Below are 27,557 nucleotides of genomic sequence, written 5' to 3'. Positions count from 1 at the left end.
GGGGGGGGGGGGCGGCGGCGGCAGCAGCAGTTGAGGCTGCCCAAGGGCGTGGGCAGCCTGGGCAGGGGATTCTCAGAGCTAGCGGCAGCTACTGCTGCGCTGGCAGCTGCCGGCAGTCTCAAGCAAGCGCAATGTGGTAGCCGTGATTGACCTGGCAGCCCTAGCGGCCGTTTAGCAGGCACAGCCAGTTCAGCACTTTGGATGGTGGCACACATGGTGCTCGGCCAAGCGCTGGATGCAGAGGATGCTGTATCTTTCAGCCCAAGAACCGCTCCAGCGTCATTGCACCCACACCCACCCCGTCTGTCAGCTGGGCTTTGCTCACTCGCCCATTGCTTGCCTGCCCTCCTGCCCGCCTGCTGCAGGAGCTGGTCAGGGCCTCAGTGGAGCGGCATAGGTGCTGCAGCTGCCGCCGGCAGCTGGCTTCTTCCCCAGCAGGCGCTCCTAAGCGCGGTGCATTACGCATGAGAAACATAGGGGAGGAGGCCATCCGTCGCCTACGCCAGCGTGATGCGCATGGTGGCGCCAACTTTGGCAGGGACGGGGTGGCGCCTTTGCCGACCGCGCCCAGCCGTTGTTGCTCAAGCACATGGCAGACATCATGCCGTTGACCAGGCCCATGCTCATCAGGGGTGAGCCCCACTGGGACTAGATCGAGCAGAGGAATCCAGGCTTCAAGGGAACCTCTTAACTTACATCTACCGATTTCTGATCGTGTACAGAACCAGGGAAAGAAATTCAAAGCTTGCTTTTGGGTCATCCGCTCGGGCCCGCTAGACGGCGCCGCATGGCACGTTTGAACGCCAGTTAGTGAAAGTGCACAAGCAACACAGAAGAGGCTGAAGCGTGATTGGCGGCGCAGCGTGGACCATAAGGCTTAGTTTTAGCACTGAAACACCTCAAACTTGGGCTCTGCTATGCTGACAGAATCCACAGCCGACAATACCTTGCCATTTGTCTTGTCGCTGCACAATGAAAGGAACGCATTTGTGAGGTGACATCCAAACAAGGGCATGGTGAGGTTGAGGGAGCGACCTTGCCTTCTGAGCGCCTTGACAACTAGATCTGCCACGTCGGCACGTGTAATGCTGCCGCACACCGTCGTGTCCTCTGCAGCACAAGGCTTCGGAGGTTGGGGCAGCAATCCAGTGGAGAGAGGCATACGGCAGCATGGCAACTTGAGATACTATCTGGCATTTGCACATCCTGCCCTTCCCTACCCGCCTGACCTGTCAGCACACCGGTGCCGGTGGCTGGTTCACTTTTCAGGCCGCCTGGTCGCACAATCACAAAGGACAGCGTGTTGCCAGCCTCCTGCACCATGGTGTGTAGGAACACACCGCGGCGTCACAAGCTGGTGTGGCATCTAAATCGCGTGGGAGAAATATGGCCTGCAGCGGCAAGTCCAGTAGTAGTGCAGCTGCCTCACCTTGAGCCGATCCTCTGCCTTCTCCTTTTCCAGCAGCACCGGCTTCAGCACATCGTAAACGTGAGGCGGGGTGGCCCCCTTGCTGTCACCTGCGCACATGTACACATACTGTGGCGCCTTCCGCCAAGCAGGTGCACCTGCTTTGCTACCAACTCGGTACATGCAACATGTGATTAACTTTAAGTTACGGCTGCCTACCAGTGCCGATACTTGTCACCAGCACAAACTTTTTGACGCCGTGCCGCACCGCTGCCTCTATCAGATTGATGTTTCCCTGCATGGGAGGGCAGCGAGAGGCAGGGAGGGGCACTATGCCAGGGAGCGTACCTTGATGAGGCACGCTCCAACGCGCAGCCTGCAGGCTGGGCGGGCCTTGCCGCCTGAAGCACATGCATCTGCCTGCACCTGAGAATCGGCGGTGGGGTCGGCCGTGGTGCCGCCAATGGTGCTAACCACGGCATCAACGCCGTCAATGCTGGCAAACGCCCGCTCAACATCCTCAGGTTTGCAGGCGTCGCCGTTGACGACAATCGCCATCATGCTTTCAATCTCCTTCCTGCGTGGCACAACCCACAGTCAGTTGTGGCCTTCAACAAAAAGGATACTGACGAGCAGGATCCCCCGCTGGGACATGAGAGAGCTTGAGGGTGGGGGGCAGGTTCTCACCTGCGCACATCGGTGCGCTGCAGCTGCCACACCCAGGAGCCCAGATCCTTGAGCCTTCTTGTCACCTCGATCCCGCAGCCTCCACCTCCTGCGACAAGCACCGAGGCATTGTCCAGGTCCAGCTCACTCCTTGGGGCCACGCAGCGGCGCGCTGCAGAGGAGGGGCCGCCGGCCCGGCGGTGGGTGGGGGTTGTCAACCAGACGGCGGCTGCGGGGAGCACGCGGGCTGCGACAGCGGCGCGTTAAGCTTCGCACTGCCTGTCGCTGTGCGTGCACTCAGTGCAGCACTCGTGCAACACTTGTGTGTGCTGCCGAAGAGACAAGTGCCTCTCAGCACATGTGCAACACAATGTGCGCACACTTTGCCCCGGCACATGCAATCGCACACGTGCCTGCGCGCGAGGGTCCGCGCAAGAGACCGCCCCGAGCCGCTGCCAAAGCAGTGCTGGGCCGTGTGAGTACGACCATGGATGATGATGATGCTGACCAATAGGCGCTGTTGCTCTTCTCGAAAATCTTAGCCATTCACTACAAAGTGTACCGCCGACCGGAGCTCAACAGTGGTTGCTGCCCTCGCACGCGCGCACGCACGCAGAGTCCTGCTCTTTGCCCTCGCTGCCCACACTTTTCTCCGACGCCAAAATCAAGTCTGTCTGGCCTCAGGGCAAGAAGTTGAAAGTTTGCACAGCCTAGATTGGGATTCCTCAATACCAGGGCTGGTAGGTAGGGCACATCTTCGCCAGATTAGCCGCGGCCACCGCCTCCGCCACCAAAGCGCGCGTGCCCTGCTGCGGGTGGCCCGTGAGGGTGGGGGCCATGGTCGCGACACGGTTCATACAGGTCGCCGTGTTCCAGGCCACGCACGTCTCTAGCTGCGTCGTCTTCAGGCTGGCATTCAGAGCCGCGATGCAGCGCGCGCCGCTGCGCCGCGCCGCCCACGACAGGATGTCATCCCTGTGCGCATCACCAACCAGGCGTGCGGGCAGGGGCGTGTCAACATTGCAGCCTCTTGCAGTCTATGCTCGGTGGTCAGCGGGTCTGCTGCTCGGACATGCCTCGCCGTGCCCCGAGCATGCACCCCGCCATGCCCAAGCCCAAGCCCCACGCCCCCCTGCGACTGCCGCCCACCTGAAGAAGAGGGCGATGATGGAGGACACGATGCTGGGCTCCGTCTGCAGCGCCTGTGCCGCTGCCGCCATGGCGCAAACAACCATGCCCTCCATGCCCTGGGGCCCAATGAACGACTGCATGTTGCGCGTCAGGCGGAAGGGCACCGTCTCGTGGCCTCGCTCCAGCTGGAAGCGCGTGTCGTAGGTTGAGATCAAGTCCGCATGGGTGATGGTGCCCATGCTGCGGGAGACCAGCAGCTTGCTGGGGGATCGCCCAGTGAGCAGCAACATGTGGCACGCAACCGCTGCAGCAGAGATGGAGAAATGGGGGAGCAGCCTATCAGCAGGTCCTTTGTCGATCGCCAGGGGCACGCAAAACATCGCCAAGGGGCACGCAAAACATTACGCACAAGGCCCCATCACACGTGGGGTCGCGCCGCAGCTACGAGCATGACAGCGGCCTCACCCGACATGGCTGCGCTTAGCGCAAACTGCTTCTTGATGATCCACATGCTGAGGTTGTTTTCCACCATGGTTTTGTACATGAACTGGCTGAAGATGTTCTCGGTCACACCCTTCTCCACCACCTCCTGGTAGGCCTCCAGCCTCGTCTTGCCATCGGCCGTCATGCCGTCGGGCATGCAGCACCGGGCCTTGAAGGCCAGGATGGGCGCATCTGCCTCGCGACCATAGCGGGCACAGTGGGTTTCGTACGCCTCGCTGAATGGGACAACGCTAACATCGTCCTCCACCATGCGCACCCCTGCGGTTATGAGCAGAGAGCGAATGCAGAGCATTATTCATGTGCTAGCTAATTGTACGTACCTGAAAGACATACACGGTAAGGATACAGAAGCAGCAAATTTCATGCACCTTGGTGTGGCACCAACACAGTAGGGGCCTTGAGTTGCAGAAGACGGCGCCGGGCCTCTGGGTGCGCAAGAAGGCGGCTGTTGGCGTTTCGCAGCAGCGCTTGGATGCGCTCCTCTGAGCCAGTTGTTGTCTGCGAGGCGCGAGAGATGTGCAACCCATCATGGTCCGAGATTATCTCAACAGCAATCATCGACGTGGGCCTGGCATTGCCGTCTTCCCACCAATGCAGACAGCCTGAAATATCCTACATGGCTCCGCGGAACACCCACCTGGCTGCCCTGAAGCAGGAAGGTGCGCAGTGAGCCGTCTGACCCATGAAGCACAATGCGCCGGCAGGAGTTGCTGTTGCGCCGCACAACTTGGATGTCGCTGCCCAGCCGGTCAACATACACCTGCACGAGCATGGCGGTAGGAAGCATCGTAACAACACCAAGTAGTGCCATTGAGCGTTGAAGAGAAGAGCCACGAAGACACACGTGTCGTACCATGTCTGGAGCATCTGGGGCGGGCAAGTGCTGTCCAGGCATCTCCATCTCCTCCAGGGACATATCCACAAGCTGCAAACAGCATGGGGAATGGTAGCCCCGGTGACCAACGGGGTGGGTACGATTATCACCAACGTCATGCCGGAACAGATGTACAACAGTGCTTGCCGTGGGCGCCTCGACCTCCATCTTCGTGGTCAGTGGGTATTCGTGGTCAATCATGCTTTCGAGCAACATGCGCCAGCCCTGCAGCAGGTATTTTATGCGGCAAAGGCATACAGAGCCCAATTGTTCAACAAGTGAACACGACAGAGCTTAATCCCCGACTGAAATCCACAATAAAAATCCAGTTTAGAGGTTGGCTCCTGGTGTGTCGAACTCCCACCTTCAGCCGATCCGTCATTTCACCAAGCGTCTGCGGGGCGCTGGAGGAGGCTGGGTCCAGGTCCTTGGCAAACTGTTGCTGGAAGTGAACCAGCTTGCCCCCAGATGTCGCATCCCGATTTCCGCAAGCTTTGCACACTCCTACCGGGAAGGGTGCAGACAAAGCAACATATTGGCTGCTGGCTGTATACATACCAGACGCACGAACTTTTTGTGGGCACACATGCCGCTCCATCATCCCAGTGAAGACCCCTGCACCTCTGAATTTAGCCCACCTGCCAACTCCCTTTTGAAAACCTCTGGCACCGGAGCGCCAGCTGGCAGCCCCGTTTTGTAGGTGCGCTGCTGCAGGGTATACACCACTGCCAGTAGCCTTTCCTCCGTGCGGCTGGTGAACCGCAGCCCCATTTCGGTCATGAAATGGTCGAGAACCTGCAGGCAGATATGACAAAACGGTAGCTTGCTGAAAAAGACTACAACTAACAGTAGCGGGTGTCAATATATGTACAACAAAACGCACCTGCAGAGGGCCACTATACTTGGCCCGCAGTGCCTCCATAACGTCCCGGCAAGCCTCGTAAGCCATGACCTGCTGGGCACCCAGAAGAAACAGCTCCAGCAGAAGTTGCAGGATATCCACGATACTAATGACAATGCCAGCACAGAATGCCAGAACAGACGCCTCTCCTCCTCCCACTCACCGACCAAACCACCACCTTGCAGAATACATACCTCAATGGGTTTTTCAATCTGTGGTGAAGGCGGCCGCACTTGCTCCTGCCGCTCATTACCCAAAGGCGCCTGCTTATCGGGTGGGCCTGCCACAGGCGTTGAACTATCGGGTGCTGCTGAAGCTGACCCATCCCCGCCCTCCTGCTGTGCACTGGGCCCCGACACAGCAGCACTCGAGCGGGCATTTGCCTGCAAACGCCATGGAAACAGGGCTGTGTTATGCATGAAAGACAGCGGATGCATAGCAAACACGCATGTAACTTTGCAAAGCACGTGTAACACATGGGAACATGGGGCGAGGCATCGGACGAGTAATGCACCTGAGCCTTTGCCTCTTGAACTGCCTTCACCGCCGCCTCCTTCATTGCAAGCATGCTGGGCCGCACATGCCAGTAGAGCTGCTGTGGAAACGAGCTTGCTGCTGCTGACAGGATGCGCCGCGCTACGGCTACCTCTGGCCGCTGCAGGGAGGTCATGAGCTGGGGAATCCATGGCAGCCAGATCCAGCCAGGGAGATCGGTTGCCTTGTGCGCTACAGCACGGCCCAGTGTTTCAGCACCCTTGGGCTCCACCATCAGGAGGTGAAGCAGTCGTGACACCAGGTCCCGGGCATCTGTGCTGGCAAGCCTGATAGCCTGCAATCAAGCACGCCAGAAGACTCAGCACACTGCAGAGAGGTAGGTGAGGGATTTGCAAAGACAACAGGCACAGGAAGCCAAAAAGAGAGAGTCAGTGTGTGCAGCATTGCATTGCATACCTGCAGGAAGCACGTCGCCAGGAACTCCAGCCATTGTGCCTCCTTGGATTTGTCATACATACTGTCGCAGAACTTGCCCCAGGCCATCCAAGCTTCCCAGCACAGTGGCCACAAGGTGAGCGACTCACTGAACATGCTGTGTGCTGCAGAACATGTGTTGATCAACGGTCGCGGAGGATACCTCATCCCGTGTGCAGGACAAAAAAAACTTTGTGTCGCAATGCTGTGTGACAAGGCGCGCCAACGCTCGTCCCCAATGTGAAGTCTGTTGCTCCCAGCAGAACACGTAGAGCCAGAGCGACACAAAAAGGGGAGTAAATGCTCACCCGCATCGCCATCTCCCAGAGCGGCAAAAAACTGAGCCTTCAGGTTGATCATCTCAGCCTGATGTTGGGGCTGGAAGTAGTCCAAGTTGGTTGAGTTGATGAGATTCAGCCCCTGCATGTGGTCCTCAGCTTTCTGCAGGAAGGCCTTGGCCTGCTCCCGCACCTGCACAACTCCAGATGAAAGCGAAGTCGATGTATGCCTTTGTTACAACAAACCTGCCATTTGTGCAGGGTACAAAAGCAAACGGCCGTGGTCGTTGCCACAGAGGGAGTGCCCACCTTCACAAACGCCTCCTGCACTTCCATGGCATTGAATCCATACAGTGTGTTGATGACCTGTACGCATGCCTCAGGCTGGTGATGCAGCCGCGCAATGCGGCCAAGACGATTCACGCTCCAAGCTTTGTCTCTACACCATGGTGCAAAGCAATGGAGGAGGGGCGGTGGACGTTGGCAGAGCGGTGGACCGCGAAATGGTCATCTGGCAGCACGCCACAGCGCGCAACATCAGCATAACGCGGCCTTTCAAGATTGCACACCTGTACCCCATCTGGTGCATGTTTGGCGCAATGCTTTGAAGCGCACCAAATTGCCGGATAGTCAAATTGTACACCTGCACGAAAACATGAGAGTAGGGGTATCTCGAGTATGGAACCTCAATCTCTGCAACAATCCATCTGGTTGCCGGCAACCCCAGCTGATATGGCAGCCGCCGCGCCTGGTTTCGCCAGCTCAGCAGCTGTGACCACCACTGGATAGGCTCCCACTCGTTCGGCGTTCTCAGCTTCCAGGTCTCACAAATCTCCTGCATCATGCAGCACATGGAATCGGGCACATGGAAAAAGTGGCGGCAAGCACACAAAGGGCAACAAAATAGACTGTGCATTCCTGCCATCACACCTTGTGCTCCTGGTACTGCTGGCCGGGGCCACCGTGAGTATTAAACTCAACCATGATGCGCCAACTCTCTTGCAGCTCAACGATGCGCTGCGCATGGAGGGTCCTCCCCACAAGAGTTGGTTAACAGGATGGGGGTGTCGCTGCCCGCGTGCATGTCCACCCACAAGCTCCTTGTCGAGTCAACTGCATGCCCATGGGGTCACCTGGAAAGTGTGCAAGACTGGTGCGTATGACCAGGGGTTCCCCTCCGGCATGTTCCACCAGTGCTGCACCGACTGGTGCATTGCCTGAAACCAATGACGCCGAGAGTGAGAGATGCATGCCAGAGACAGAGATGAACATTCAAATGGCCGGCACTGGGCACTAGAGTGGAGGTAGATTCAGGCTGAGAAATGAAGCTAAACACCGCACCTGCTTGCAGATCCTGTCGACATCCACAACCTGGAGCTCCTGTAGATGCATCTGCGCCCGAACAATGGTGGCATCGGCAGTGTCCTCTATCTGTGCCTTCGGAAGCACCATCTGCACCAGCAGACACAAATGAACCGGAGTTCTGACGCTGGAGCTATTGACAATGTCTAAGAACCTTCAGGCATGGGTCGCGCGGCACATGTACACATAGCACTGCTCTGGGATAACTCACCGCCTTGAGGTTCTGCCAATCGTGCAGCTGGACCATTGCATCAATTTGCAGCAGACAGTTGTCGGTGACCTTGGCGTATTCGACTACTGTGTCCCACTGGTTCAACTCGGCACAGCAGGCAAGATACTGCTGGTGCCAGAGCAGCATCTCATTTTTCGTTACCCCTACAGCCAAGAAGCACAAGCTACTGCTTGTTCAGAGGCACCTCAATTTGGGTTGCCTAGCAGCCATGTCAAAACACCTTTGCAGCCAAAAGGCCCTACATGATGACAAACAGGCATCACCTGTACACGGAAACCAGCAAAACATACTCTAGCTAGACACACCTTGGATGCCCCCACTGACGCCCCTTCCCATCAGCTCTAGGAACTGCAGCTGAGCTTGAGCCAGGAAGCCGTGCTGTCGCAGCGCCAAAGCCACCCGCGTATCGTCGGCAGCGGTGCGGCGATGCCACAAACCAAACGCCATATCGTCCTCTGCCAGCGAGCGATAGAGGTGGCAAAGCGCATCAAAGCAGCGCATGTCGGTGGGGAACAACACAACGTGGCCTTCCAGCATAGAGATGGCAATGTGCCAGGCATGCACATGGCGGCCCATATATTTAATCATCTCCGCCGGAATCTTGGGTTGTGGCTGGCTCTGGCTGATGCCTTCCAACAACGTTTGGCCGACTGTGGGGCGCAGCGCCACTGCCTGCCTGGTGTGGTGCTCTTTTGCGAGCAGCTGAATGATAGGTTTTGCCAATGCCGTCTGCAGGGGGAAGGGAGACAGCTCGAGTGCCTTTGTTAGCCAATTGCTGCATGCCAAGCTGATGCACGCATGCAGGCGCTGAAGGATATACCTGCTGCTCCTTCTGCAAGCTGCTCCACACAATGGGGAAGAGAAGAACCCAAAGATGGTGCGCCACAGCGGCGCCATTTTGTACGAGCTCGATGAGGCATGCCACCTGCACCAAATAAGGAACCATTGGCAGCTCAGCGCCAGGCTTCCATGTCTGCCACAGCACGACAAACAGCGCATGGTTGGCAATAAGGGACACCACACTCACCAATGCATCCGATCCGATGCTAGCCTGCTGCTGCATGAAGTCGGCACACTGTTGCAGCAGCCCATGTAGCGCATCGGGGAGCGTTGGAGGTGACAGGCGCTCCTGTGCTGCCCCACTGAGCCTAGTGCTGGCCTTCTGCCTTGCAGACGCTGCCTCTGGGGTGCCGCGATCGGCCCCATTGCCCTGTTCTTCCTGGGATGTTATGGATGGGGAATCCTGTAGGCATTAGCAAGACTACATGTTCAACGTGGCAGTGATGTGGGGGTCTGCAATACGAATGGTTAGCATCACAAAACAGGGTATGCACACCTTTGTTTCAGGCTCGGCATCTGGAAGCAACCTCAAGGGGGTGCCAGTGTCGCCACCAGTACCAAACAAGGATGGCAAATGGGCTGCAGATCCATTGCAACAGAAGAACAAGAGTGGGCGTTGTTGGGACTGTCAACCCTTGTTACTGACTCCATGTTAAAGGAGCATTCATAGCGCAAAGCCCCAATGGTCTCTCGGCTGAGCATTGCCGCACCAGAGTTATATGCAAGGGTAATGCCTTCGGCGAGGTACAAACTATCAAACAGCATGGCCACGCCATGTTTCAACCAGAATGTGTGCGCTATGAAGTCCCAGTCTTGTCCCTGCAACGCACGTGCCAATCACGACAGTTTTGAACAGTGCAAATACAGCCACAGCTGCCCTTAGAGCAGAAAGGTAGCCGCCTCACCTGGATGATGTATCGCAGCCTGTCGAACAAATTTGGTGGTACCCTGTCCGCATACAGCCGAAAAAACTGCAATGGAAAGGGAGTGGTCGCACGTCAATGCTGGGGTGAAGTCCGTCCCACTTCACTCCTACGAGGGCACAAGGCCGGACGGGTTCCAGAACACTAGAACCTGAGTGATATGAGCCCATACACCACTCCTTACTTTTTTCCGGACCGCCGGGTCTGCGCTTTGCAAGCCACAGCAGAAGGTGCGCTCCACTCGATTGAAAACCTCGCTGCCAAAGTCGTCCTCGGTTTTCTGGGTGATTGTGTCATATAGGAGTGCCAGGAAGTCCTTGTCCCACAAGGGCTTCAGGCCAAGGGGTATGGCATGCATGCGGTCCAGCTGCACGATGGAGGCATGGATAATAACTCCGCCCCCTTGGAGACAAAAAAACAGAAGCCTACTCTAGCGCACACAAAGACAGTAGGTTCGGCATCAACAGGATGCCAATTATATGGTTGGCGGAATCAAGGCCACCACCTGTGCAATGCGCTGGATGATGACCAATAGCTCCTTGGCAGTGAGATGCGCGCAGTTGGGGTCCAGCAGCCACTTGCGCAACATTGTGAGAACGAGGTGCAGGATGGAGGGGTCGGTTGTGCCAGCTCGCACTGATTGCCCGGTGATGAGCATGACCAGCGTTGACAAGAAGTGTTTGCGATGGTCGGCTGACAGGGTGAGTGCCGAGGGCACTGCCACTGCATTCAGGAGGGAAGCAAGGAGGGAACAAAGTTGCGAGGGTTGCTAGGAACGTCTTAAACTAGAACGGAACATGTGCAGCACCATTCAGCTGCACTGAGGCCCTCACCGTTCAGCGCATGCCACATGAACCAAGAGCCAGAGCCATGGGCCGCCATTGTGGGCTGCAGTCTGCAGCAAGATGGCCAACAGCGTGTTACTGCTCGTTCTGTCAACATACACACTCGTGTTCATTGCTGGACACGAAGACTCAGTGGCGTAAATGCATGGGCGCACCCAGCAGGCTGATCTGCCTTGGTCGAAAGCAGGCCAAGGGCGGGCGCTTGATTGTGCTCCTTTGCTAAACGGTGCATGGCGCGCAGCAGTGGCCCAATCAAGGGCTTCATGCAATCGGGTTCTGCCTGCAAGGCAAGGCACAAGGTAGGCAATTGATGAGAAGCATTCGATCGCCACGCCACTGCACGCAGTGAATTTGAGTGTTACCTCCATGGTTTCTTGCATGATGACGAGGCAATTGCACCCTGGCGCAAAGGCTTCTACATGCAGGGGCTGGTTCACATCAGACAAGGTCATCAGCACTCTGCGTCAACCGGGAGGGCATAGGGCAATGCTTCTGCTTGCCCCTGCCAGATGGCAGCTTCAGAGCAGCGCTTCAAGCAAAGGCTGTAGGGCCCGGTTCTGTTTCAACCAGTACGTGCCTGTTGATATACTCCTGTAGCCGCAGCTGCAGCTTACTAGCCAAGTCGGTAATGGGAGACTTGGGCTGTTCTGGCGCAGGTGGTGCCGACAGAAATCGACTGCAAAAACATCAGCTAACAATAATCAGGAAGGCAAAACAAAGCCATCTCAGGCTGGGCCATCAAACTGCTAGAATGGCCATACACGACAAAATGTGCCAACTGGGACAAGGACGTGACCATGTGCGATGGCCAGTGCAACAGCTTCACCTCACAAGTCGTCGCATGACTGAGCTTAAGAGCCGGACAGGGGCCGAGCTCGGGCTAACTAGCGCCGGCTCTAGCATGATGGCAAGTTGCATGGCACAGCACTCGATGAATGTCTCTGGCTGGTGCTCCTGCAATGCACACTTTGCACAACAGCGAGAATAAGAACAAGCCGAAGGAATTACAACAACATGCCTGAAGGAAATTCAAGAGACTCTCTCAATGAGGTTGCAGCCCCATGGATGCTGGAGGTTGCTGCCGGGCGCACCATGTAGATGTCGGCAATGTGCAATCCTGTCATCAATGCGGCCACCGGTTCTTGTGATGCTGGCTGCCCTTGGCTCTGTTGCAATGCACCAGCCTGGTGCTGCAGGTTCTGAGCGAGAAACTTTTCAAAGTAGTGAAGCTTGAGGGTGCACGGCTTGCACAACCGAGCTGCAAAACAAACAAAACATGCACGGTTGACATCCAATTATCTGGCAGGGCCGCAGCGGCTCACCGGCTCACATGCTGAGATTGCATGCTACGACCGCAGCTACTTACCAGCATCTGCAATGACGTGCATGCAGTGGGTGTGCAGCTTGCGCCAGCCAGCCTCATCCCTGTCCCGGGGGTCACAGCTGCAGAGGTTCCAGTGCACACGGAGCATTCAAGGCTGCCTCAGGCAATCAACAACAAGTCACACAAGATATAAGGTTCTTCTACTCGTAGCTGGCACCCGCAGTTGCTGGATTCAAGCAGCCCCTTTGCACATACCTGACAAAGGCCATGCGCAGCAAGAAGTTGACAACCATCTCACTCATGCCAGAGGTAAGCCTGGAACCATCCGATCTGCACTAGACCCAGCCAAAGGGCTCACTCAATCACAACTTTTTAGTGCAGCAGGTCGAAACTTGGCCTGGAATTCTTACCTATTTGGCTGCTCTGATTCGGCAGCAGCGTGGGAGGCGGTGCCGGCAGCGGGGTGCAGTGCAAGCATGGAGTGGGTCCTGTCCTGCTCCACATCGCTCTTGCAGTGCAGCCCTGCGTCCTCCCCTCCGGACTGTGCTGCTTCTTGTGCAGCACGATGGTCCCAATAGAATAGCGTAGATGCGATGTCCACCGACAGGAAGCGATTCTCCAGTGTCGAGTTGCCAGGCAAACCCAGGCGAGTGATGACGTTGAGCATGGTTGTCATGAACAGGACCCTGCGTCATGCAAAACATTCTCGAAAAAGGCGTCGTGCACACGAGCAGATGCGGCACAACATCGAGCCGCAGGTGGAAGGGAATGATGCTGTTAGAGCAAGGCCGCAATTGGGTACACAATGGGTGCTCACCGGCTTTGATAGAACATGTCCCTGTTGCGCACAATGACTTGCAGGAGATGCACTAGCGTGATGCTTACGTGCCCATCCTCGCTCAGAACGCGTTTCAGATACCGCGCATAGCTGGGGCTGCCGGTCAGGGGCCCCACACCACTGCCCTGGGCAGCAGCGGCTATGCCAGAGGCAGCCGCCCCCGAGGCTGCACTGTCCTTGGAAACATTCGATTCCCCTGCAGCCTCCAACGATGCAGTGCCGCCCACGGGGCCCGGACCTGGCGCAGAAATGGCTGGCAGCGCCTCGCTGGCAGCTGCCTTGGCCAGGTTGGGAATCATGATGTCAATGCCTTTACGCACAGCCTCCTTCGCAGCCGGGTCGGTGTTCTGTGAAAGCCTGCACAATGCCACATAAACCTGCATGCACACGGAGGCGGAATGCGCTCGCGATGGCCCAACCAGTTTGGCCAGTTCAACTACAGCATTGCTTTTAGGTCAAGTGCAGGGCATCCCCCATCCTGAAAAATGATGCAGCATGCAAACTTAGGGTGCACACGTGCAGTCACCTGTAGCATTATCTTTTCAGGTGTGGGAAAGGCGCGGAAGAAGTGCGACACACATAGGAAGGCAAATGGTTTGGCAATGTTGTCATACTTCAGTGTCCACCTGAAAAATGAAGATGTCAAGACAACAGCCAGCAAAATCCGCATAGCTGCTGATTCATCTTGTGTATAATGACGAACAACGATGTGCCAAAACCCCAGCAAACTCACCAACCAAACTGAATGAGCTCCTTCCTGTGTTCTTGAAACAGGGCGTGTGCATGCTGGATCAGGGTTGTGCACAGCTGTACCAGCTCCATCTGGATCTGCTCGCTGGGACCGCCTGCAAAAGAGCCCAACATGACCATCCCCATTTGCCATGATGCCTTGCCGACAGAGAAACAAAGCCTTGCCCAACTGGTCATGTGGAGCCAGGACATAGAGGTACCCATTTTTCATCTTGCCGCAAGCCCACACCTTTCTCGGGGTTCTGGAAAACATCCATGACAAGGCTGCGCACCACATCAGGTGCAAGCACCTCCAGCTCGTCGTGAGTCACCAACCAAGACACGAGTGGGTTGATCAAATGTCGCAGTACATTCACTGAGGGGATGGGCAATTCGCAGCGGATGTCAACCAGCAGTCAATACACTACTACTCACTCCATTGCACAACATCAGTGTGTCGATACACCCTCAAACAACCTGAATGATCATGGTCCAGCTCCTGCTGGCGGTACATGCTGAGCCAGTGCTTCAATACCTGCAGCGAGGTTGGCCCAAGCAGTGATGTGGGATCACAGCTGGACATCCCATTTGAGGTCACCCACTCGCACCCACCACTTGAGGTGTGCCACTGACCTGGCCCTTCTCGTTCTTGCTGAACTCTTGCGTGAGCACTTGCATGATGAAGGTCTTCAAAAAAGTGAAGTCGACGGCTGCAGGGCAACACACATACCAACCAGAGCAGTTCAGGCGACACCCACCCATTTGTCAGCATGCCATGCCAGAGTGGAAGAGCGGGATGTTGCAACTGGAATGCCGCCCCAGCGTCTCCATACATAGGACGCACCCATAGGGCTGCTGAAGACAACCATCATATCAAAAAGGGCGCCAAAGGTGTCGTGGTGGCGCCCGATGTAGCTGAGCATTGTTTTTGCAAGCCATTTGCTTTCCAATCGCTGTGGCAATGGCAGAAAGGATGCTGAAGCCAGCCTGCATACAATGGGCGAGGCAGCACTCCTGGCAACACCTCAATCAGGGTACTACAGCCATGGCATGGTTCATATGACTGGGCTGAAAAATAAAGCAAATGTAGCCTTCGCGAAAAGAGCGCCGACCTGGCCTTGAATTCAGGGCTGCGCCAACGGTGCAGAGCAATGTTGAACAGTGACTGTGGAGGCCAGCTTGGCAGCAGCTTGGCCATGGTATACATCAGATGAATACAGTTCAGTTGTGAGGCCGCAGCTGCCTCGTGATCTGCACAGGCAATGACAAGTTAACATTCATTAAGAATTGGATTCGCACCGATGGGTGGACTTCGGCTGGCAGGCTTGCACATTGGAGATGAAGGCTGTCACATCGCAGCAGAACCAACCCGACTCTGGCTTTGGGTTGAACACCGCAACCAACTGGTTCTCTGCTTGGGACAGTGCCTTGAGCAATGGCGCGCCCTCTGGCCTCCGCACAATGTCAAGCAGGCGTGCAAAGTAGCAATCATTGGCAAGCCGACTTGGAGCGTCTATAAAGTATGATACGCTGCAACCAGAAGAAACGAGATATGAGAGTAGCAAACGAAACAATGTTCGCCTGCTCTACACAGGCGGCCGACAACAGGAAGCACGGTTGCCATCCACAAGCAAAAACACAAGCACCTGTAACTTGCCTTTCTGTAGGATACTGGTTGAGGAAGCGGATGAGCGGCAACCGGTACGGTGACCACAGTTTGGAGGGAATTACGGCTCCCGGCAGCTTGGGCAGCGACTCCTCCAGGCCAATGGTCAGCACCACAATACCAGGCCGTTCCCCTGTAGTTGATTAGCGAGGCAAACGAAGTGGGTGGGGCCCATAGCCACACAGCACCCAAAAGACGAGACACAAGTGATAAGCCGGCCAACCCAAGTGGCCGTCCTGGTGGCAATGCGCCTCACCATGAGTCTCCAAGAACTTCTTTGCCTGTGATGGGAGCTTGTGAAATATGTCCAACATGCCAGCGGCGACCTCCCATTCTGTGCCTGGGGCCCATGAGACCTGCATGACACAACTTGAAGTGAAAATTGGTGCACAACGCCCTTTCCCTTTACGCACAAGCAAATGTCATTGCCCATGTGCTTGACAAAAATGCATTCCTACCGGCTGCGGAGGCTGTAGAATGTTGCCAACATCAATCCATTTCTTGAGATGCTCTGAAAGCTTGTCCCCCAGGGTGACGTTGAATTGACCAGATAACAAGTCCTGCACCCACATGCACCCGATGCGGATTAAATTTACACCTTCCCAGGCCAAGTACACTTTCCCAGGCCAAGGTGGCTACCGACTGTGAGCCCCATCCACCCAGCATCCCCTCCCGCTCCCTTGACATACGCACCAGCAAGCGATGCAGGTGCCGCAGGAGGCGCAGGTTGATCCGGTTGTAGAAAGCCAGGTCCGTAAGAATGGGCCTGCAGATATCCATAGTTCAAATACATGTAAAGATGCCGTGATCAAGTTTGAACATGCACTGAACATTCAATGAACTGCGCGGCCCATGCATGCACCTCAAAGCCTCCTGCAAGATGGGCTTGGGGAGCATGTTATGCTCAAGAGCCAGCAAGACACCAGACTTGGCCACTTGCACGATTGCATCATGTGCGCTGCCCAGCTCCATGATGAGAACCTGGAGCCAAGGAGACCGAGGCATGAGGTGGGAGAGGGGCAGCACATATGGTGGAGCAGGTTTACCAGGATATCTATTTAAAGCCCCCAAAAGGCTGCATTTGACACAAAACATGCATCACCCATGTGCAGCAACTTGCCTTAAGTAGCCTCTCTCGCAACTTAGCCAACTTGATGGTGCCACCTTCGCCAGCTGCATCTGCGACCTGTGCTCCAGCTCGTGTTGAGATAGAATCAGCATCCCTGCGCTAGAGATGCAGGCAGTCGATGGGTGCTGTCATACATTGTCAAATGTGCAGGGAATCACGAGCTCCCATACACCGCGGTGCTTGGAAGCGCATCCAAAGAACCATGGTGGCCATGCCGCACCACACCTGAAGGCCTGCCACCCAATCGCTGCGGAAAGCACTTGCAGGCAAGCAGTACGAAGGCGAACAATGGCCTCGGTTCGCACTGGCGCCCCTCGGAAACTGGCAGTGGCGCTGATAGCAGCATCACTCATTTCCATGGCAGCGCAGGTGTCAGCAATGTAGACGACAGGCTCAGCACGGAGCGCCACCTCATTGGAGCATGTATACAGTATGAATGCAACACTGTGTGCATGGTTCGCCTGCGGACGCACGTGTTTGCGTTTGCAAAGGTGAAGTAAGTACTATGCATATCCCGGTGGATGGGTGAAGGCAAGTGAGCTGCACCCCACCCCCACCCCCTCATCAGTCACCATTCTACCTGTGCAGTGATACTGCGAATAGGGAGCAGGCGCCTGTCCAGGATGTTATCGGAAGCTTTTGTGATTGGCTTCAAAAGCTCAGCAACTGAAGTGTCCCGACTGGCTGCAATGGCCTGCAAATGCCATGAACAGTGAACCTGGGTGAGCATGAGTAACAACTCCGATTGGGTGAACAGAGCTGAACATACTGCTGTTAGTCAACCCAGCATGATCAGCTATACCTGAAGTCCGCCAGATGCCACAGTCCGTGCTGCCAAACTGCTGCGGCTGCTCAAGAGCTGCTGAACAAATATCTCCATCATCTGCTTCAGCAGTGCAGGCATAGCCTGCTCATCAAGCCTGCTGCTTCCGACTGTTGAATTGGGCGGTATAGGGCTGGTGCAGGGAGAAGCGAGGTCTGCCACCACAGCACTGTCGGTGTCTGGCTGCGAGGGAACACTGCCTTCATGACACTTTTGCACGGGCTGCCGCTGTGTGCCACCCATCGAAGTGCCAGTTGCCCCGCAGCGCTGCAAAGTCAACTGCAGCACGGCGCCCAATTCCTGCTCCTCGATAGAGTGCTCTGGCAAAATGCGCAGCACTGCAAAGACTGCCTTGGCAGCCACTGGTGCCAGGTGTGGCAGGGCAGATGGGGGGAGGCGCGGGACCAGGCGGTTGAGCGCTGCGATGCCCCCCAGGCGGGAGGGCCAGTAACCCCCGTAGCAGCAGTGCACAGCTCGCGCTGCTAGGTCAGTGACAATGGTTCCATAGTGGTCGACCTGCGCGGCATCTGCTCGCAAAGAAAAACTTGCGTGTGGGTATCACAAAAATGGCATCAAATGCCGACAAAGCACTGGCCAGCTTCCCAAATGCCAAAACAAATGTGGGCCACATTGGGGTTCAAGATCACATTATCGGCAGCGCTGTTAAGATACTCGCCTGGGGCTGTTGTCTTGTCCTCCACGTTTGCTGCAGCCAATCTGCTGGCAGGCTGGTCGGGGAAGAGCGCGCTCAAAGACCACACGCCCAAGGTACGCTGTGCAGTAGTTATCACGTCAAGTGCATCCAAGAAAATCGCCAGGCAATTCAGAACCGCACGGCGGTCCTCCTTTCGCGCCAAAGCAAACCCCTGTGAAGCAACCAGCACGGCACATCTGACAGGAGTGCAGCAACAGCGTGTCCCTCTGGCATAAAATGTCAAACAGCTCACCTCTTGGAATGCCTCCAAGATTGCTTGGGGATGCAGATGTTTCAGAGCCGCCACCGTTGCAGGCACACCGTCTAGCACGGGGTAGGAAGTATATTTTGAGGAAGGTGGGAGCACGGGGGGCTGCGCCCGACCCCAACCAGAGGCCAAAAGCAGCGCGAAATGCCGACAGGTGCTGAATGCAAAATCCTCAGCTCCGCTGAGGGTGGACGATGCCATGGTGGTGACGAGCAGGGACACCAGCATCTGTAGATCAAGAGAGCAGAAGAGCAAGAAGTGCAAGACAACCATGAGTGGGGCTGCGCCAACAGAAATGCGACTGCGCCATCAAACGGCACCAGCAATGGGCACGGACAGTGAGGGCCCACTCTGCGCTTCACCTGATGCTCAGCGGTGTGCTGCTTCTTGGTTTTAACCCCAAGCTGTGATGACCAGCCGTCGCCGCCTTCAGTTGGCGGAGCAACCCCTGCACACAACCACCAATGCGGGCAGTGCATTTGCAACAAAATCAGCCTGGGGGGGCAGCGTCCAGCATCGGCAATGTAATCCCCAGCGTAATTCACCTTGCAGTAAGCACTCCTGCAGGGCAGTGAACACTAAGCTGCTTTCCATGGCAGCTGGCTTTGGAAGCCCAGCCTTCATGAGAGTGGACAAGCACACATGGACGAGGCGAACAGCATTCTGCTGCTGATGGGGAGAAGGGGCTGCACAGGTGGGGCGTGGGAGAAAATGAATGAAGGCCCCCCACTGTGAGCGCAAGCTTGTTGCCACCGAGGGCTCAGGCGTGCGACTAATGCAAGCTGCCAGGGACCTACCCTGCTTGATGGCAGCTGCACCAAACTGGACACAGCGATCCAAAGGCACAAGGAATGAGGTACGTGGGGAGAAGGCCAAGATGATGCGTAGACCATACTCTGGGATGGGTTTGTAGTCATTGCTCAGCCCCTCCAACAGCCACTGGCGAGACCTGCCGCCAAGCTTGCCCATGATCTCAGCTACCTGTGGTTGGGGAAAAAGCAGACCAGAATCCCGCAAAACAGGTGAATGTTATGCAGGCTATTAAACCGCGCTTCCTGGAAGAGGCAGGCAGCAGAGACGCATACTTTGGTGCCGTGGGGGTAAGGGTGGGGCTGAATGTGTGCCCACAAAGCCAGCATCAGATCGCGTATGACACCTGCCATGCTGCGCTCAATAAACTCGGGATTGAATGAATCAACCCACAAATCCAAAACCTACAGCAGGGAACCTTGGTTGAATCAATGACCCCCCAGGATGTGCAGGCAGCAAGGTACACTGCTTTAGGGATAGATGCTCAAAAGCACAACACGCTCTTCACCCTCCTGCAGCTGCACCATACCTTCAATGCCACTGCCACGCTTTGGTCTGTGCCCCGAAGCGCACATAGAACGGCATGCATCATGCGTGGCATCGGAGGAATGAGGTGCTCGAGCCGCGCAGGGGTCAACAAGCAAAGCTCTGCCGCCAGCTCCTCCTGCAGGTAGGGTAAGACGTGAGCAAGCCCTTTGTTGGCCCTGCCCCGAGGGCAAGCAATACAGGACTGACATTTTTACTACATACCACCAACACACAGGCAACTGCTGCAGCCGGGCCGAGTACCTGCACTGGTGTTGTGGCTGGCCCACGCAGCAGTTCCAGCGACGCATCCACCAATTTAGCATGCAATCCCGATGCGCCAAAAGCCGCCTGTACGTCCAGAAACTTGCCCAGGGCCATGTTGTAGAACAGTGACCGCAGCAGACGCATGCACACCTGCAAGAGTCCACAACCTGGTAGCACTAGTGTGCAAGAAAGACGCAAATCGAACGGCAGGCACCCCTCTCAGCAGCATGCCTTACAACATGCGATCCGCAAGAAAAAACGACCGCATGCGGTCCGCCATGTAGGCGCACCTCCCGTCGAGTGCCTTCCCAGGAAAGTCCACCCAGCAGGGCTTTGGTGATGTCCAGGATGTGAGGCAGCAGGACACGTTCAGCCACCGGAATGCCCAGCTGCGCAAGCTGCTGTGATTTCTGCAAAATCCAGCGGCTTCAAAGGTCATAGCAATGTGGAGGCAAAGCCAGAACATCAAGAAGGTGTTTCTGGCAACAATCAACCCCACCTGCACATCCAGCAGCTGTAAGCGCGGCAGCATGGCGAAGCACATCTCCATGACTTGAACGACTAGTTGCCCGTGTTTGGCCTCAAGGTCCTGCAACCATGCACCAAGCAATCATTTCAGCCGCTCTATATCATAATGCACAGCTGGTTAGCCGTGCAAACAACACAGCAAAAGCATTGCCCACCTGCAATGCCTCCAATTTCTTTTCTGCTACCAAGAACTGAAGGAGCAGGGCGATCATGTAGCGATTAACGCCAGATCGAGCCGCTGCAAGGAAAACACTGAAACAGGAGCTTGGTGTGCGGGCAGGCTGCTGCTGCACAATTAACTGCATCAGTTTACCATGCACCATGCAAGGTCACCCCCGCAAAACGTAATCGCAGTGTGTGCCCCCCAGGCTTACCTGTATCTCCTTCCACCAGATGTTGGATGGCATGCAAGTAGTAAGAATTGCCGGATGCCATATTAAAGATGAAAGACAGTTTTGGTGACATGACATCCGCAAAATCACGGCCATCCTGGAGGCAGCAGGGAACATGCACATTGCAGGCATGGCCTGAGCTTGGCCTGCGCACAGCTGCCCGAACTCCATCCATCCCACTCACAATGACAAACCCCAACAAACCTGCAAGACGGTGAACAGGTCTGCAAATTGCTCTCGCATGTCGACACTTGGGTGTGGCATGGCCTCATAAAATGCTAAGGCAGGAAGGCCAAATGTGACGAGACGACTGACAATGCGCACGTCACCAGCACGGACACTCCAGGTTTTCACGGGGAAAGATAGCTGCATCACAGGAGAGTTGGTGAGCCATTGAGAAACGTGCCTACCCCGCCGCTATCAAATTGGCTGCGACTAGCGAACAACCGGTTGAAACTGTGTACGTGGAATGAAAAGCCAGAAGGCTATGGCGGGTTGCGCACCGGTGCCTGTAGGCCTCTATTTGTGTGGAATGCCACCATGCAATAGAGCACTGACTTGAGGCAGGAGAACACGGTTTGCAGCAGGCTGCGAAACTCGGACACCTCCTTATCATGTGCTGTTGTTGCCAGCACTGGCAGCACCACGGGAAATGGCTCAGCCTGCAGAGAGGCACACATGCACATGAGCCCGTGCTATGCCTTGCTATCGAAGAAGCAGTTGAATCTGCATACCCGTGGAGGCAATACTGGTGCTGAGGTTTCAGACTTTTGGCCATCCGACTCCTTTGTGTTTTTTGCAGAGTCTGGCTGCTCTGGAACACTGCTGTGACTCGCATCTCTTGGCCCGTCCCTGTAAACAAGTGCAAGGTCCAAAGGACAGAATTGGGGTTACAGGCAAGAAGGGAAATGCGTGGATGCATGCAGGTTAAGGAAAAGGTTGGGCAACTCACTTGATGATGCGCGAGACCTGTGCTCTCAACGACCCCAATTTTCGAACAAAGCATTCGAGTACACTTGACAGTAGGCCGCGATACAACTCTGATGTGCGGACATCAGAGCGGCGCTGAAAAATGGTCTCAATCAGATTGTACAGAAGGCGCAGGCTGGTGCTTTGTAATGCTGCTGGCATTGTGCAGTCATGCGCAATCCTACATTGTTGTGTTGGGGGTGCAAACGTTGTTGTGAATGCTGCTGACCTGAAGCTCCCCTGTTTGCTGCAATGCTCCAGACATCAGCCAGCACACATAATTCCTGACTCATGTTTTCACTCAAACATAACAACAGACAGATAAGAACGTGGAGCTGACCGTACCGAGTGAAGATGTGCACCACCCTGGCCAACTGCTCAAAGCTGAGCTCCGACTTGCAGCTGGCCACCAGCTCAGCCAGTGTTGAGTACGCCAGCGGGCGAAGTCCTTCGACACAAGTTCGGCTGCAAACAATGAAGCAAACCTTGTTTTTTTGTTCATTTTACCGTACTACCTGCAAAATGAATCGTTTGCAAAATGAATCGGTTTGTTGGAACATACCTCGTGCCCAGCAACACTTGCTCATCCAGAAGAACATCCATTTGGTGGTGCAGGCTGCTTCTGCAACGACAATCAATTGGCAAACATGACAAGAATGAAAAAGCCAAGTCTGAACTCGGCTTTTTTTCCTAAACTCAGGGTTGATTATTTCAAAAAATCAAATAACGGAGGCAAACCTGAAGGGTGTCGGCAGGATATTCCGCAGCGCAATCAGGAGTTCCTTACGAGTAGTCAAAACGTTTGGCACTGTCTGCATAACACGCACAATTGCGCTGCAGATCGCATCCTTATGCGGATGCATCAATGGCTGCAGGTTTTGACTCCGGGCAATGACTGTGAGGAAGGCGAGGGATTTGATTTGCGCCATACGGAAGTCGTTGTACAGAGACATCCTGCTTTGTGCGACATCAGCCAGTGAGGGACCAGTTATCGAGGCAACCTGTACCACCCATAGTCCGTAGGAGAAGAATTTGAGAAAGGTCAGTTGCAGACACACAAAACAACGGCGTTGCAATGAATGCCACTATAGTGTTATGAATCAATTGCCAAATTCACCTTGACCATGAGAGGAAGAAGAGAGCCAGCATGCTCTTGCAGACGTCGGGGGTAGCACTGAAAAAGAAACACGATCATGAGAGCCACCTCTGATGCCAGCTTGAAAGACCGATCTGCTGGTATGCGTGTTGATTCTCTACCAGCCTCCAGGCTGCTCAAATACTCCTGGGGAAGGTTGCTGTACAACTGCAACATAACAAATCAATCGTGAGTAGTATCCAGAATGGAAAATCAAATGAAGATACCAGCGTATAACTGTAAAATGGGGACCACCCTCACCTGTTCAAGCCAGTTGAAGAAAGGCTTGCTTTGCTCTTCAAGAGCCTGCTTGTAGGTCTTGTGAACTTCAAACAATATGCGTTGTGATATCATGCCATTTTCTTCGCAGTCGAATGCCAGGATGTTATGACAAGAAGACATGAGGCCTGGGATGAGCTGTCGAGGCAAATCAGCAACCTGCAATACAAATTCATTTCACGTTTTCTTACCCATTCCGTATTACGCGCTTGCAATTGGACCTATCACTAGATACATACCACAAGACGCCCAAGCAACTCGATAGCTGTGTTCCTAAGTTTACTCTCAGGACCATTTGTGATCTGGTCCAACTGGGGAGGCACAGCTGTTAACAACTGCAAATCAACAATTACGTTGTTAATTGTAATATCAACAATTACGTTGTTAATTGTAATATCAACAATTACGTTGTTAATTGTAATATCAACAATTACGTTGTTAATTGTAATAAACAAACACGTTGTAAATGTAATCGCGAAAGTTTGGTTGAACTGCACATGGTCTTACCTCGCACAACGCGGGCAAAACCAGCGTCACGTGCGATTGGCTCAGTTGGCTTGCAACAAGAGTGTCGAAACGTTCCTTCAAAACAGAAAGTATCTCGACGCGGCGAAAGAGAGGTGTATCACGCGCCGCGAGGTCATCAAGGTTCAGCTGGCGACTGAGCGACTCGGAATCGCGGGATTCCATGATGCATCCGATCGCTCGAGCGAATGAATGCAGCTGCGACAGGGCGAAGAGGATTCAACGTGTCGCACCGCGGTACATATGCTGCGTACCGGCAGTCTCTTTGCGCCTCATTGGTGAGACGGTTCCCCCCCGTGTGTGCGGAAACATGATCGGCACAACCGGGGCTGGTACCCCCGTTTCCTCCCAGCACGAATTACGCATCGCGCGGTCCGCGTATTCTCTTCTTTTTCTTCGGCGCGTGGATTCTTTGGAGGGAAATTGCGCAGCGCCGCGAGTGCGACCTGCCTGCTCGTAAATGCCATGTGCGCTCAGTTGCAGTATCTCCCCAAGTTCGGGCCTTGTTACGAGCACAGCAGTAACTGCTCTCCGCCAGTGCATGTTGAACACCAGCGCACCAAGCGGGTGATGAGTGAAATCATAGCAGCCAACGGCACAGCAAGCAGCACATCGGGCGGGGCGGGGCGGGGCGCGTCGCGGCATTCTTGAACGGGTGCATCAAAGAGGCAGGCGAGGCGTCGCCTCCCGTTGCTGTGTCAGCGGTTCCAAGGGCCGCATCTACATTACGCCCGCGGCGGTGTCGCCGGCCGCGGGTTCATGGCATACATGTACTTGTGCTTCTTTTCTGCCGGCTTCAGAATCTGCGCCAAACCAGACATGATAATGCAGCTAAGTAGGCTAGCTTTGACATCAAGCATCTTCTTCCAATGCTCACCTGGAATGAACACATGAGCGTGTCGTCCACACTCATCATGGCGCCAGCATTATCGAACTCCCCACAATAGTTAGGAGCGCTGAAAATTGTGACCAGCTGGCGCCGGGCAAAGAACTCGTACCCCTCCTCCACAACCTGCTTGCATGAGTCACTTGCACAACTTCCATTGCCATGGTCTGATGAGAAATCACCGACAGATATGTCGGTCGAATAACCCAGGCAATCACCTGGTGCGCACGGCAGATCAGATCTAGGTCATGCTTCTGCAGAAACTCTGTGACACTGTCGGGCCCAAATGTATAGCTCACACCGCGGTCATTTTCTCCCCATCCCTGCATAAAGAGAGGCACTGCATAGAGTTTGGGGTGGCAGACCATGCATTCTTTCTCCTCTGGCACGAGTTGCACTGGCCTGCACATCCTTGTCCGGGTCAGCCCACAGTAGGTCGCACAGCAGCCCGGTGTCTGGCACATCTGTCGGACGCGGGATCCGCTTGATCTGCTCCAATGACTTGAGCTCCGGGGACAGGCCGCCATGCATGCACAAGATCTGCGCCATCGGGGCATCGCTGGTGCATTGGCTTGCAGTGGAGCACCAGGCAGGCTGCGCACATTTCCTCTCAGATGCCGGCGGCGGCCAGAGGGTGCCCCTAGCGCACCTTTTCATCTACCAGCGCAGCCACAGGCAGGCAGTTGAAACAGTCTGTGAATGTCTTCCAGAGCCTGATGTTGTACCGCCGCTTGCACTCATCATAAAAGCCGTAAATCCTGTTGATGGATGCGCACTCATGGTTGCCGCGCAGCAGGAAGAAGTTTTCGGGGTACTTGATCTGCAGGCGCAAGCGCATGTGGTGTAATAAATGGTGCGTAGTTGAGCTCAGCACCAACTCAGCAGCAGCAGGGGAGGAGGGCAAAGCAGTTGTGAGGAAGGAAAAGGTGGATGGACGGATGGGTCAAAGGTTGCAGGCATGCAAATCTGCCACACCGCTTCTTCCCCCTTGTGATGCACCGCGCAAAAGCGGCCAGCACCGCAAGCACTGGCCCGACATAATTTGTCCCCCTCAACCTTGTAAGCCAGCAGAAGGCAGATGGTCTCCAAGCTCTGCTTGCCCCGGTCCACATAGTCGCCCAGGAACAGGTAGTTGGCTTCAGGGGGGAAGCCGCCATATTCAAACAGCCGCAGGAGGTCAGAGTACTGGCCATGAATGTCGCCTGCAGTGCGCATGCAGGGCACCGGGTGGTCGGTGCCGCACCTGCACAGGTGCGCCTGGGCTGACAGCCTTGGCTCCAGTATAGTATACCAGAGCCAGGCTGTGCAGTGCATACACGTATGGGGCAGGGTCTGTCGAGCATGCCAGATCTTACCGCAGATTTTTATAGGCGCCTCCAGCTCCAGCAGGTTGGGCTGGCTCATAAAAATCTCCTTGGCTGTGAGGCACAGCTGCCGGATCTGCACTCGAGGGCATAGAGGCTATGCTCTGCTTTGGGCACAACAGCGAAGCCAACGAGAGGGGAGCGCCAGTCGTGTGCGCCGCCAGGGCCGGGGCCGAACACACCTCGGTTTCCGACAGTGCCACCTGCTTGCCCGGCCGCCCTGTCCGCACATCCAACAGGCGGTCAATGATGTCTTCAATGAGGGCATCGTCCTGCACGATCCCAAGCACAACATGCCATGCGACAGATGATCCAGGGAGAGGGCTGCTGCTGAGAAACCATGAGTGGCGCCAAAAACCGTTCGACGGCTGGGTCCCACCAGCGGCGGCCGGCCAGGCCGCAAGCGCAATTTGCGCCGGGTACAAGTGCAGGTGTTGGGGATTAAGGCAGAGCAACGCCAAGAGGCAACAGCGACAAGTCGGCCAAAGCGCCGAATGCTTGCCAAGCGCGGGCCACCAAGCGTAGGAGGGGTGGATGCGATCGGCGGCGAAAAGGTGAGGCTCCCATCCTTGAGGCTGAGGCTCGGCAGGCCTCAAGGATGTGTGCAGCGAAAGACTTACCATCTCTCGACCCCGCCAGCCCGGGGCTGCGCGTTCTTCTCTGCGGGAACTTTGGGGGGAGCAAACAGGAGCAGCAGAACAAGAAGAAGAGAATACGCGAGAGCGTGATTTGTACTTCGGCCGTACTGGGAGGAAACGGGGGTTCAAGCCCCTGGCTCCCGTGTGCATCATGGAACATGGAGAATGTGGTCGCGCTGGAATCGGGTACACTTCAGTGCACTGTCCGCCACCCGGCATATTGTAATATGAATTACTTGCTGAGGCTTTGGCACCAGCATCAGTGGCAAACGCCAGGCTCTCAGGTCTCCCGTTCCCGCAAAGACATCGTTGGGTCTGAAGCTGAGAGCGACAAACAGGACGGCGCAGCAGCAGCGCCGGCGCAAAACGGCTGAGATCTCCTGCGGCGCTGGTGACTGGCTCACCCTTGCCCTGTGTTGAGGAAGCTACAATCCAGATCGCAACATTTGGGGGCTAGCCCGGCTTCAAGCCAACAAAAGCCGCTCCAGTGACAGTGGGCAAAGCTCCGTCGCCGTGGCCAGCAAGTGCGATGCCGTGCTTTGGAAGCCTGCCGCCACCGCACTGTCTGCTGTGTGCCAGGGCCGGACTTGCAGTACGTCACATTCCAACGGCGCAGCACGAGCCAGAGCTGTGCTGCGCTGAGGAGAGCTACCACCAGCAGCAGGAGGCGGCAGCGACGGAACACAGGCTGCAAACTGCTGCATCTCGTTCAACACCACGAGCGTGCTCTCAACCGCGTCCTGCAGCGCGGACAAGGGGGAGACAGCTCCACACGGAGGGTCACTACAATTGGGCAGCCCATGCCAGGGAGCACACAGCAGAGCGACGCACATGA

General features: G+C 55.7%; 3 protein-coding genes across 3 annotated transcripts; all 3 read right to left on the bottom strand.

Annotated features, from left to right (window-relative positions):
- Positions 1 to 679: 679 nt before the first annotated feature.
- Positions 680 to 2,578, bottom strand: CHLNCDRAFT_37242 (hypothetical protein). Its single transcript, XM_005843828.1, has 7 exons — positions 2,488 to 2,578; positions 2,096 to 2,246; positions 1,835 to 1,985; positions 1,628 to 1,703; positions 1,430 to 1,518; positions 1,230 to 1,314; positions 680 to 1,110 (listed from the first exon to the last, which is right to left on the bottom strand). Exons 1-7 carry the CDS (start codon positions 2,561 to 2,563, stop codon positions 884 to 886), a joined length of 855 nt encoding a protein of 284 aa, XP_005843890.1. The 5' UTR covers positions 2,564 to 2,578; the 3' UTR covers positions 680 to 883.
- A 228-nt stretch (positions 2,579 to 2,806) lies between these two features.
- CHLNCDRAFT_59118 (hypothetical protein) lies at positions 2,807 to 14,747 on the bottom strand (the record flags this gene model as incomplete). The annotated part of the gene is made up of 30 exons (XM_005843827.1): positions 2,807 to 3,049; positions 3,224 to 3,509; positions 3,671 to 3,967; positions 4,078 to 4,207; positions 4,347 to 4,469; positions 4,563 to 4,634; positions 4,731 to 4,808; positions 4,948 to 5,087; positions 5,222 to 5,378; positions 5,467 to 5,535; positions 6,436 to 6,578; positions 6,762 to 6,924; positions 7,041 to 7,170; positions 7,301 to 7,374; positions 7,480 to 7,566; positions 7,662 to 7,748; positions 7,865 to 7,948; positions 8,073 to 8,183; positions 8,305 to 8,468; positions 8,631 to 8,780; positions 9,876 to 9,984; positions 10,071 to 10,136; positions 10,273 to 10,455; positions 10,594 to 10,811; positions 13,334 to 13,452; positions 13,829 to 13,940; positions 14,075 to 14,200; positions 14,260 to 14,359; positions 14,458 to 14,534; positions 14,669 to 14,747. Coding segments are annotated over 30 exons (3,975 nt in total), but the record flags the coding sequence as incomplete, so codon positions are not given.
- Positions 14,748 to 24,328: 9,581 nt separating this feature from the next.
- CHLNCDRAFT_59792 (phosphatase PP1) lies at positions 24,329 to 26,760 on the bottom strand. Its single transcript, XM_005843826.1, has 9 exons — positions 26,705 to 26,760; positions 26,267 to 26,356; positions 26,076 to 26,160; positions 25,777 to 25,922; positions 25,370 to 25,540; positions 25,123 to 25,260; positions 24,939 to 25,043; positions 24,712 to 24,846; positions 24,329 to 24,637 (listed from the first exon to the last, which is right to left on the bottom strand). The coding sequence occupies exons 1-9, from the start codon at positions 26,705 to 26,707 to the stop codon at positions 24,560 to 24,562; spliced, it is 951 nt and encodes a 316-aa protein (XP_005843888.1). The 5' UTR covers positions 26,708 to 26,760; the 3' UTR covers positions 24,329 to 24,559.
- Between the last annotated feature and the right edge of the window lie 797 nt (positions 26,761 to 27,557).

Source organism: Chlorella variabilis, assembly GCF_000147415.1.
Source record: "Chlorella variabilis unplaced genomic scaffold CHLNCscaffold_26, whole genome shotgun sequence".
Lineage (NCBI taxonomy): Eukaryota > Viridiplantae > Chlorophyta > Trebouxiophyceae > Chlorellales > Chlorellaceae > Chlorella > Chlorella variabilis.
The sequence above is the reverse complement of the archived record's forward strand: the minus strand, read 5'-3'. Positions and strand labels throughout refer to the sequence as shown.

Bases quoted from the DNA above. Each gene is read 5' to 3' on its own strand.
- CHLNCDRAFT_37242 (XM_005843828.1), bottom strand. From the start codon at position 2,563: ATGGTCGTACTCACACGGCCCAGCACTGCTTTGGCAGCGGCTCGGGGC. The intron at 1,986-2,095 runs GTGAGAACCTGC...TGTGCCACGCAG, and splicing joins CAGCGCACCGATGTGCGCAG to GAAGGAGATTGAAAGCATGA. The intron at 1,519-1,627 runs GTAGGCAGCCGT...ACATGTGCGCAG, and splicing joins GGTGACAAGTATCGGCACTG to GTGACAGCAAGGGGGCCACC.
- CHLNCDRAFT_59792 (XM_005843826.1), bottom strand. The intron at 25,923-26,075 runs GTAAGATCTGGC...TGCGCACTGCAG, and splicing joins GGCGCCTATAAAAATCTGCG to GCGACATTCATGGCCAGTAC. The intron at 24,847-24,938 runs GTGATTGCCTGG...TCATGCAAGCAG, and splicing joins TGATCTGCCGTGCGCACCAG to GTTGTGGAGGAGGGGTACGA.